At 36.0% G+C, this 12,469-nt stretch overlaps 1 protein-coding gene across 1 annotated transcript; it reads right to left on the minus strand.

The window, feature by feature from the left end:
* Positions 1-1,617, minus strand: LOC132168948 (uncharacterized). Its single transcript, XM_059580046.1, has one exon. The coding sequence runs from the start codon at positions 1,615-1,617 to the stop codon at positions 1-3; it is 1,617 nt and encodes a 538-aa protein (XP_059436029.1).
* Positions 1,618-12,469: the final 10,852 nt, after the last annotated feature.

A 12,469-nucleotide genomic window follows, 5' to 3' on the forward strand; every position in this document is an offset into this window, starting at 1 on the left:
TCACAAGGAGGTAGTAGATGCCAATCGTTTACAATACGGATATTTTCCAAGAATGCAATTGGGATGGGCAGAGAAACTCATATCTGCACAGTAATAAAACCAGTGCTTTGAATTTCGTTTTTTTTCACAAATGTCACAATAATATTCATCGTCCTCGTAATCATCTTCAGCCTTATAACACAATTTGAAGGGTTGCTCAAAGCTTCGGTACCTCATGGTATGTGGCAGTGTAGCACATTTGACATCCAAAGTGAATTCGCAATCAGCACACTTGAATACTCTTCCACTATTATCACAACAACTACAATTCTCACTTACGGGTGCTCTTGATAGAATAAGCGGGTGCTCGTGACCGTCATGTGGAAGGATGTCTGAGATCAAACTACATTGGACATCTGCATCAAAATAGCATTCCTTACAATGGTAGATGAAGCCTTCACATGACCTATCACAAACATTACAACTGACGCCGCCAAAAGGATAAGGTGCCTTTGCGAAGAGGGTGAGGAGGTGCGGATGAAGTGAGTGTCGCTTTTTTCTTGATAATTCAGCACAAGATTTATGAAGAAAAAATCTGCATTGAGCACAACTGTAAAATTGTGGGGATGGGGATGTAGATATAGGAAGCATACACCCATCACATTGTTCCTTGTTCAGAAGCTCCTCTGTAAGCTTTAAGTCATGTTGATGACTAAAATGTTCGATTTCTACTGGTATTTCAATTTTATCCTCTCCAATCTTCATCTTCTTCACAGCATAAGGTAATGAGTCAATGGATTCATCCAGTTCTGAATCTTCGTTTTTAAGGATACCTGTCGACTCTAGAGGCTTCTTTATTTCCTCGGTTTCTCCCTCGCGTGTAGCACAAACAAGGTGGGCAACAAAATTACATTTCGAGCAATAATAAGCTCTGTCAGTGTCCACCTTTTTAACGCAGAGACGACAAATTTGACGGTGGGATTGATTTAGCTGAGAAGAGTGGGTGAGGTCGAGAGTGTGGTGGTGACTTGTATGTTTGAGAGTCAATGGTAAGGCAGCACATTTTTGGTGGACCATGAATGAGCATGTGAGACTGGTACATACGTAAGAGTACATGTCTTCATCTTGTTTCCCACATGCATCGCAAGTGAAGGAGTGTGATTTCCGCAGGAGTTTCAATGGGTGGTCGTGAAATTCAGGTTTAAGGGTAAAGGGTATAGAAGCGCATTTAAGATGAAGGCTAACATTGCAGTGAGAACACTTGTAAGCGAAGCCCGAGAAGCGGTCCATATATTTATTGCAGAAATAACATAGCTCATCATCTAGGCTTTCATCATCTGGGCTTTCATCATCTGGGTTTTCATCATCTGGGCTTTCATCACATGGGCTTTCATCATCTGGGTTTTCATCATCTGGGCTTTCTCTGAGAATAAGAGGATGTTTGGGGTGCAATGGGTGCTTCAATTTGCGGGGTTGTTCGCCACATGATTTGTGAAGGAAGAAGTCGCACATTTGGCAACTGTAACTAAAACCCAATATTCCTTCCCCGCACCCCTCACATTCTTTATCTGTCTCTCCATATGCCGTGTAATAAGTCCAGGCCAACGGATGGTGGTGGAAGAAATGCTGAAGTTCCATCTGTCTTTCTCTCTCCGTGTAATTTTCCTACGAGACAACTTTTTAATTAGCAATATCACAGGACATGTTTTATATATGGGTGTGACAGAGCATCCTTAATTTGTTATAAAATGAAATTTTTAGATGATGGGTGTATTAATTAATTGACACCGGATGGGTGTATTAATTAATTGTTGTACGTTCCTAGTCCTTTGTCTCTCTCTTCAACTATGCCCTACACCAAAACGGGACTAAGTATCTTCAAACTAAAAAGGGCCCAACTGCTAAACAAAAAAGAAAATAAATAAAAAAGGACCCAAGCAATCTCCCAGTTTAGTGAACGATCCAATGAGGAAAAGAAGCTTACACATGCATCGCAATTTAAGTTAAAAAGAACAGCTAAAACATATGTTTATGAACTGGACCTTTTCAGCATGCAAAGCTTCTTACATGCATTTCGCAGAAAGAAAAGGCAAGGAAAAGAAAAAAGAACAAAGAAATCACGCTTAAATCACATAACCAGTCACCAATGCTCACACCAGTGTTTTTTACGCTCTTGAAATTGCAAAAGCAAGCAATATTTTATTTGATTGTTATGTGAAAAAAAAAGAAGAAGGATCGATGGCAAGTATTCTCGTGGCTGATATGTTCAAACTCCATCTCTCTCTCTCTCTTTTAGGCACACCGCAATGGCAGCAAAGGCAGAGAGACTTAATCTTCCGATCACTTTTATCATATTGAATTAAAGCAAATTTGGAGAAGCTGAACTTTAAGAATCTAAAGATTAGGAAAGAAAGAAAGTCATGAAGGGGAGTTTAAAGTTTTTACCTCACTTTCAACTGCTTTGGTCGCCGAAGCTTTCCCAAATTCTGATGGGCTCGTCGGAGTACGTGGGTGGCAGGAGATGGTGGCTACTCGATTTGGTGTAGTAATGGGAGCTAGGGAAGTGACCGGTCTCAAGGGTAGTGAAGATCGGTGCAGCGCTATATAAGAAGAAGAAGAAGGATTGATAGCAAAAGTTTCTATATATCCTCGTCCAATAATGCAAGTATGAGCTTTCTATTTTGACTTTTCTAAATCGCATGTCTATTTTGACTCTTCTAAATCGCATGCCTGGAGTCCACCATAATTGGCCACATTCAAGTAATTTTTTCCAAAAATGTAAAATTAGTCGACGTGGTTTGGCTGATTTGTAGTTAACCTTTTATAGTATAAAAATGAATTCAAAGGCCATTAAGGTATGCCAGAAAAAAAAAATTTTGTCTCTACAGTTAAATTATATTTATTGACTTAACAGTTCTGATAGCGTGAAACGTTAGAGCCAATAAAATTGTGATACTTGTCCTATTTAAGTCAGTGTAACACAAACTAAATCTCTTAAATTAGTGGACGAAATTTGATTCTACGGACTAAATTATTTTTGTGGCATACCTAAGGGACCTTTGAGTTTATTTTAATACCATAGGAAACTAATTGTAAATCATATAAACCACACGGACTAAGTTTGCATTTTTCCCATAATTAAAAGTACAATTTTTTCTATTCTAATTACCACCTTTTTTTAAAGCACCCCTATCACTTATTAGCTTTACTATTTTAACTATAAACTTTCATTTAAATATTTTTTTTTCAAAAACTTTTTTTTAAAAAAAAAGAAAAAAACTTTTTTCAAAGAATAGGGAATGAAAGAGATAATTTATATTATTTCTTATTCATTTCGTGAGTGAATAGTATGAGTGAATAGTATTCACTTAAAGATAATGAGTACTATTCACTCACTAAACCAAAATCATTATTTTGGTGAGATTGTTGAAAGTGTTTTTTGTAATTTTTAGTGATTTGGCTCACCAAATTAACAAAAAAACTAGTTTAGTGAGGCTTAAAAAAATGCTTTTAACGAGACTTTTTATACTTTCCAGCGGCAAATTTCTAGGCTACCATAAAATGGCTCTATATTATTTATCCAAAATTCAATTTTTAATATTCTTATTTTTTATCAAGAGGCTGTGATGGGAGGATATCATAGGAAATTTACTGCTACTATTACCCAAAGCTAAAAGAAAAGAAAAGAAAAGAAAAGTCATTAAAAGTAAGGGTGAGAAGGCAAGCCCGTTAACCACTAATCGCACTAACTGTATTAATCCCTAACTGCTTTTGAAAGCAGTTAGGAAAAATTGCTAACCGCTTTTTTTTTTTTTATATATATATATATATGAAACGAAATGGTTTTTTTGTTTACAATTTTAAATATACTAATGTGAATGACATGGTATAGTCCACATGCTTAGTTTTATGCGTTAGATATCACTATAATTGTTAATATTATAATTTATTATTATTATTATTATTCAATTTTAAGTTTTTTCTAAAAGTTTAGTATTTTTTGTTTTTATTTTATTAAGAGTAATTTCGTCATTGAAAAATATTGATAATATTTTGATAGTTTAAAGAATATTCTTAATTAAGTGATAGTTTGAGAGGTTTTTTTTTTTTTTTTTTTTACATTGAAAAAGGGACTCAACATCATACTGACGCGATTTGGTTTAACTAAAAAAGACTAATTAATTAATCATATAACTTAACCAAATACCATGTATGAGTCATGATTTTTATGATGAATCATATTATATATATTTGTTCGGCAGGCCGGCTCGATCGAGAGGTAGAACACTAACTGCCAAAACAATTTAACAAAGAGCAACGTTAATAAACAAATGAACCCAAGCATCGGATATCGTGTGCAAGATGGCAAATGGATGAATATTTTGAATATAAAAAAAAAAAATGGAGGTGCGGCATGTGGTGTAAACACGAGATATGCTTCCCTTCACCGCCATCTCTCCTCTTAAATTTTATTTTATTTTATTTTGAAAAAGTCAAGATGCACTCGCATGATATGGTGAATAGATGGTCCTGGGAGTGAAGCGAAGCATATCTCGGTGTGACAGTATGGCGGATGAGAGCCAACGATACTCTTCATACAAGAGAGCAAATGGGACACATGCACTGGTCCCAAAAATACATAATTAAAAATAAAAGCATCCCGCGTCGATATGATCGCCCACACTCAGACGGACTCAAATTTCTGGGAAGACACAATTAATCACAGATTTTTAAACACGGGAACCTGGACCTTGATTCCCGTTTTTAAAAATCTGTGATTTAAATGTGTTAAGAATATTATTTGTTATTTACTTCTTTAGGTATTATTAGTCTACTAGGTTTACCTTTTCTTATTCTACTAGGTTTACCTTTCCTTATTCTACTAGGTTTACCTTTCCTTAATCTATTAGGTTACTTGCCTCTCTATAAATAGAGGCCTCTGTATTTATTATTATATATTAGAGTCAATACAAGATGTAGTCCATTGTGTGCTTTCACTCTCTCTCTCTTCTCTCTCTTTCTTCCGCTTCTAATATATTATCCAATATATTTAACATGGTATCAGAGCCACCTTTCTGTGGCCTCCAATAAACGTCTTTGACGTTTTCCGGCGCCGCCAATGTTATCCGGCGAATCATTCTCTCTGCTCCTCACGGTTCTCTATCTTCTCCTCGAGGCTTTCAGTGTATCACTATACCACTTGAAAACCCGGAAGACAACCGTCCCAGAGCCGCCGCACACAGCCCCATCGGAGCTTCCACGCGCCCTCACGCGCCGCCCAAATTTTTGGCAATTCCGCCACTGCCCTTCCGCCACCAGCCGCCACGGTGGTCCGATCACTTCTCCAAGGCCACCGATCGATAGCTTTCATCTCGGTGATTCCAAAACAAGTCTCATATCCTCCATACGACGCTGCACGCGCCCCCAGAAGTTCCGCGCGTCAGATCCACGCGCCAGGGCACGCCTCCTCCGGTACACGCGCCGTCGCACCCACGTGCCACACGCCATCCTTGCCACGTCAGCCCTAATTGCCACGTCATCATAGCCACGTCAGCCCTATTGCCACGTCATCATAGCACGCAGCCATCAGTGCCACGTCAGCCTGTGTGCCACGTCATTAGTATCAAGTCAGACATTACCACGTCATTAGTGCCACGTCAGCGTTGACTTTTCAATCGTTGACCGTTGACTTTGACTTTGACCAATGAAAAAGTTGACCAGGTGTTTCCTACTCAATTTTTCGTCCTGATTTCAAATTTGTGGTCTATTTTTGCTTTTGGCATCTCTATATGGCAGAAAACAAGACTCTTCTTCAAATTTAGGCGTTTGTTTTATGCGGTTCAAGTTGGTTTATGCTTGTTCAATTCGGTTTTATAGCCTGTTCTTTGGCGCAATTCAATCCGGTTCATTCTTCTTGCGGATGGCACTCTCGGGTCAGACCAATCTTTCCTTAGGTCCATGGGTTTTCGGGCCAAAGAAGCCCCTTTCAACCGGCCCACTTATGCTTTGTCAAATGCCGCCATCACCGGTCACTGAATAGCCTCTTCAACCGGCCATTTTTCTCCTTACTTAGCTCAGCCGAATAGGCGAGACGGTCTACTAGTTAGATGGGCCAGACTTTAGTTCAGCTGACAAGGCGAGACGGTCCAAGGGTTTCAGGCATGATTAGCCTCTTCAACCGGCCCTGCTTATCTCAGCCGATCAGGCGAGACGGTCTACTAGTCAGACTTTAGTTCAGCCGACAAGGCGAGACGGTCCAAGGGTTTCAGACATGATTAGCCTCTTCAACCGGGCCTGCTTATCTCAGCCGACCAGGCGAGACGGTCCAAGGGTTTCAGACATGATTAGCCTCTTCAACCGGCCCTACTTATCTCAGCCGATCAGGCGAGACGGTTCAAGGGTTACGGGTCAAACAAGCCCCTTTTAACCGAACCTACTTTTCTCAGCCGACCAGGCGAGCTACTTCATTACTAGTATATGGTTTTCAAGTCAAAATTACAACCAAGTGAACCAAGCTCCAGCTTAAATGCATTGCTCAAATTCAGGCATAATCTACTGGTCTCTAACAACTTTTATGACGTTACTTCGGCAATTGTTTCAGCATAAGCAGCTTTTTCGGCGAATTCCTTTTTCTTTCCCTTTTCGTTTATCCAAACTCAAGTTTACACATTGAGTTTGAGGGGGGATGTTAAGAATATTATTTGTTATTTACTTCTTTAGGTATTATTAGTCTACTAGGTTTACCTTTTCTTATTCTACTAGGTTTACCTTTCCTTATTCTACTAGGTTTACCTTTCTTTAATCTATTAGGTTACTTGCCTCTCTATAAATAGAGGCCTCTGTATTCATTATTATTATAAGAGTCAATACAATGTAGTCCATTGTGTGCTTTCGCTCTCTCTCTCTTCTCTCTCTTTCTTCCGCTTCTAATATATTATCCAATATATTTAACAAAATGCATTAAAAAAAGATAGAAAAAAAAAGGTTGCGTTGGCATACAGTGCACATGCAGCTGGTGGTTTAACAGATATTCTATATACTATTCTCTTTCTTATGTTTAGAAAAAGTTTTAAAAAAATTACAAAAACTTACTTACATTATTTAACCAACTTTCAACGATTGTTACAATGTTCCTCGATGTATAGAGAATCACTTTTGGTTTTTTATACACTATTTTAATATAAACACTTATATTTCGTCTCTCTTTTATTTTTTTTTTGTCTTTAATTGAAGATTGTGTTAAAATTTTGTGAAAAAAGTGATGGTAGATATGAAACTTGTATTTTGTAAAAAAAATAATATTTTAATGGTATAGGGAAATGTAAGAGAAGTTACTGTTAAATATATTTTCATAGGAAATCAAAAAGTAGTTTTATTTCTTAAACTTGAGGAAAATCAAATGGAAAATGTTGCTAAACGTAGATTTTATTAAAAGGAAAGGAATAGAGATTTTATTAACAATGCATGTGATCTATATATATATATATATAATCAACAGGAAAAAGAAAAAGAAAAAAAAAAAGAAAAGAAAGGAAAGACTAAAGAAAAAAGCAAAGAACATGCATTAGAATCGGCAAAAGAAAAAGAAAAGCAAATCTTGTTAAGCAACATTCATAGGTCTCACTCAACCCGAAAATACTTTAATTACTGGCATCGTTAAACTTAGCATATCGATCTGCTTATGTATTGCGTTCAAAACAATCGAAAAAGTTAAAGACAAGCAGGTCCTCTAGATTCTAATATTAACTCTATCCGAAAATATTTTACCTACAATATTGTTAAACATGTCATATATACTTATGTATTGTGTTCAAAACCATCATTGAAAAGGTTAAGACAAGCAAATCCTCTAGATTCTAATGTAGACTCCATTTGAAAATACCTTACCTACATTGTTAAATTTTGCATATCTGTTTTTGTATTGCATTCAAAACCATCATCGAAAAAGTTAAGACAAGCAAGTTCTTTAATTAGATTTTAAAATGCTAACGTACACCATTCGAAAATACTCTACAATAGATTTGGGTATTTGTTTATGTATTGTCTTCAAAGCCATCATTGTAAAAGTTAAGAGAGACAAATCCTCTTGATGTCAATATTGAATCCATCCAAAAATACTTTAACTACATTGTTAAACTTTGCATATCTACTACTTTGTATTGTGTTCAAAATCATTATTAGAAAAGTTAAATAAGTAGGTCATCTACAATGGAAGAAAATGAAATAGATAACCTTGATGTTAGAGTATATGATAAGAATCTAAACCTTGCCATAGCCATTCCCATTACCCATGAGTTAATACTTAAAGTATCTAAAGAGAGTAACATCAAGTTTGAATTGTATTCCATTCTATTTCTCAAGATGGACAAAATGTAGGATACAGATGCCAAGAGTAGTTGATGACACAAATTACATCCCATAAATAGAAGAGGACAACTAAATCTACAATTTCTTTTGTGTTTGCCAATCACAAGCATTTTCCCTATGTAAACTGAAGCAGAGACTAGCTATGGCAGGAGCTATATATAATCCTGACAGATGGAATTTTCTGCCACTATAACCCAAAGCTGGGAACAATAACAGAGAAAAAGGAAAGGCATTAAAGAATAAACTTTTGTGAGCTTAGTAAGATGCTTGGCTGGAACCTGGACCCACAAATTGTTTTTCCGAGTAATTCTAAGAAACTTACTTATGTCTTACTAAAAATGGTGTGGCTATTAAAATTATCATTGGGCTTGTGATTAATCATTATTAAGTTTTGATCCAAGAGTAATTTTAATAGCCACATCATTCTTAATAAGATACAAGTAGAACACAATTAAGTAGGCTATTTATAATTACTCTGTTTTTCCTGCTTCTCCTTCAGAAATCTTTGCCCCAGTTGCTGTCGCCAGCTATCTTGATTAACATGTTTCACGAGCATGTAACACACGAGAGTGTTCCTGCAGATGGAGCTGGACTTCCTCGCCTCAAACAGTTTCAGCAACAATTGCCCAAAACTGTAATATGATGATTCAAGTGTTGCAGATACTTCAATAACAGAAAATAAAAGAATTTAAAATATTCAGACAATTTTTAAGTGTTAAATTTTCAACATTAGGAAAGTGAGAAAGTCATGAAGTGGGAGTTTGAAGTTTTTAATTACCTCATTCTCAACTGTTGTAAAATAGGGTTAATACCTTTTTAGTATCTAGGTTTTTGTTAGAACAGTTTTCAACACGGTGGATGCGCTTTCTTCGGGGTCTTCAGTACGTCGTCGTGCACTCCAAATCACTACAAAAAAGTAATATTGTTAAGGGGGTCCCCGGGGAACCGGGGACACTCCGATGCCAAAGTCAGAAGGTTTCTAAGAGAAATATTATGCTTCGGCGCACAATAATTCAATACGTTCAATAATATGTGAAGATATATTAGGATTCAAGATCTAAGATATTTCAGTATTCAAGATCTAAGATATTTCAGTATCTTATGTAGGGGCCTATTTATAGGCTCGGGCTGTTGAAGTAGACTTAGACTGGACCTTCTTATTTGAATTGGTTTGAGAGTCCAGAGTTGAGATAAAACTCAACAGCTATCATGTAGAGATAAACCTTCAACAGATATCATGTAGAGATAATCTTGAGTAGTCATCTAGTAGAGATAAATATGACGTCTTTATTCCAATATTATCCTAATTGGAATATAAGACTATCAATTAATTAAATAGTCCTTGCTATTTAATTAATATCTTCATGGGCCTATCATTGGTCATTGGGCCCAGAATTTGATGGGCTTATAGTGTGAATTTATTCCCAACAGTTTTCATTTTTTTTTTTTTTTTTCCACCTAACTTTTAATTTGTATCATAAATTATGCTTGACTTATGGGTAAATACCAGTTTAGTACCATTGTCATCATTCCGTCAATCAAACTAACGGACTGACATGTGTCATAACAAAAACATATCACGTGTCCTAACAAAAAAAAAATCATACAAATAATTTAAATAATTTAAAAAATTAAAACTAAAAAAAAGACGGGGGTGGCCCGGCCACTCCATTTTGGCCCATGGAGGTGGCCAGACACCCCCCATTTTGGCCATTGTGAATTTGTGAGCCACCCTAGGGCAGGCATGTGGTGGCCGAAATTAGTTTGGAAGGTATTAAATTGGTCTTTATCCATAAGTCAGGTACCATTTGTAATATGATTAGAAACCTAGGTGAGAAAAAATATATAAAAAGTGAAAACATGGGTACTATTCACTTCATTTTTCCAAAAAAAATAAACGTCAAAATATTCTCACTTTTTTTTCTTTTTTTTTTTTCCACTTTTTATATCAAATCATTCACTTTTTATATCACATTATTTACTTTTTACTACTATTTAAATAAATAAAAAATTACAACAAAACAAAACTTTTTCACTTTTCCATACTAATTTTTCACTTTTTTATATCAAATATTCTTACTTTTTTTCACATTAATTTACATTAGTTACAGTGTTCAGGATAAAAGGTTTTAACAAACACACCCGTAATCCCACTAAGCAGGCTCAATGAGCATGTTTGCCAAAGAACTAGACTAGACCAGACCCAAAGACTCAAAAAAATTCATCTCAAAATCAACTCCAACATTCTTACTTTATACATCACATTAATTACTTTTTATTACTATTTAAATAAAAAAATTACTACAAAACAATTTTTTTCTTCACTTTTCATTCAAAATATTCTTACTTTTTTTTTCACATCAGTTAAATCTGCTACAGTTCCTGTCCACTCCCTTTTTAAATTCTTTGCCAAACACACTCATTATTTTTGCACAAATTCTAAAGCCGGGGCAGGGGAAGGGCTAAATTTTATGATTGATTATCACTTCATGGACTCTCAAAGTTAGAATTACCAACTTGTATATTTAACGTAGACATTGAAGTAATAGGGCGCAAAGCTATACCCTTTTGACTCTAATACAATTCACGTTATCAAGACACAATTTTCTAATTACCCACCTTCATTTACCATTTCCTCTCCCAATTATTTATTTTCCATTTATTTGTTTTGCCCTATTCATCATTCTGATCAAATATTATTGGTATTACTAAAACAAAAGTGCCAATTTCATTTAACTAATACTACGACGGCTTCCTTACTTCATACATGCTCTAAGGATAAGTATAATTATGACTATGAAACCATAGTGCTACCCGATAACAATTCGAACAAGACTAATATATAACCCACTTTACTAGAGCTAGATTTGAATCACTTTCTAGAGGTTCCAATTTTTTACACAAATTATAAATCTATTACAAATTTATCATAAAATTATCGAGTTAGAATATTATATAATTGAGTTTGGGTTAATTTGGGTTGATCTAAATTAATTTGTTTAATAAACGGGTCAATCTTAAGCCAACTTGCTTAACTCATGAGTAACTTCCATAACCATGTAAATTAAATTAAATTTTTTTGTACAATTTAAAACAAAACCCCATAAGGCTAAAATTCATATGAATTTATTTATTTTTTAATCGGGTTCAAGTTGACATGTATCAGATTGACTCATTAATCAATCCAACGGCCAATACAAATTATATATAAGGCTTCTTTTGAACAATTGAGCCTCTCAATGCTTTTGGAGGTAGTGATGCTCCTTCGTTCCCAGCCAGAAACACATTCCATCTACCAAATCTTACCTCTCCTTGCTTCCTTCTTGCTTCTTTCCAACCGGAATGCCAATCAACCGATGAGAAACGCCATCATTTACTTCCTGCCAATCCAACCGGAACACCATTCCACTCATGTCTGTGATCAAACTACACTGGACATCTGCATCAAACTCGCATTCCTTACAATGGTAGGTGAAACCATTACCTACACGACGACAAACATTACAAATGAAGCTGCTAGAAGCGTAAGGTGCCTTTGTGTAGAGGGTGAGAAGGTGGGGGTGTAGTATTGGGTGCCGGTTTTTTCTGGGTAATTCAACACAAGATTTATGAAGAAAAAATCCGCATTGAGCACAACTGTATAATTGTCGGGATGTAGATATAGGAAGCATACACCCATCACATTTTTCGTTGTTCAGAAACTCCTCCTGGGTAAGCTTTAAGTCATGTTGATGACTAAAATGATTGATTTCTTCGGCTATTTCAATTTTATCCTTTCCTATCTTCATCTTCTTGACAAGATAAGCTAATGAGTCAATGGATTCATCTTTGTTTTGAAGCATACCTGTCGACGACTCGAGAGGCTGCTTATCTTTAAATTCCAACATAAATGTTGCATCCGTGTCTCCCTCGCGTGTAGCACAATCAAGGTGGGCAACAAAATTGCATTTTGAGCAATAATAAACTCTGTGAGTCTCCACCTTCTTAACACAGAGACAACAAATTTGACGGTCGGATTGATTTACCTGAGAAGAGAGGGTGAGCTCGAAGGCGTGCCGGTGACTAATATGTTTGACAGTCATTGGTAAGGTAGCACATCTAAGGTGGACCATGAGTGAGCATG

This window comes from Corylus avellana, chromosome ca2 (assembly GCF_901000735.1).
Source record: "Corylus avellana chromosome ca2, CavTom2PMs-1.0".
Taxonomy (NCBI): Eukaryota; Viridiplantae; Streptophyta; class Magnoliopsida; order Fagales; family Betulaceae; genus Corylus; species Corylus avellana.

Coding starts and splice junctions, on each gene's coding strand:
- LOC132168948 (XM_059580046.1), bottom strand. CDS start 1,617: ATGGAACTTCAGCATTTCTTCCACCACCATCCGTTGGCCTGGACTTAT.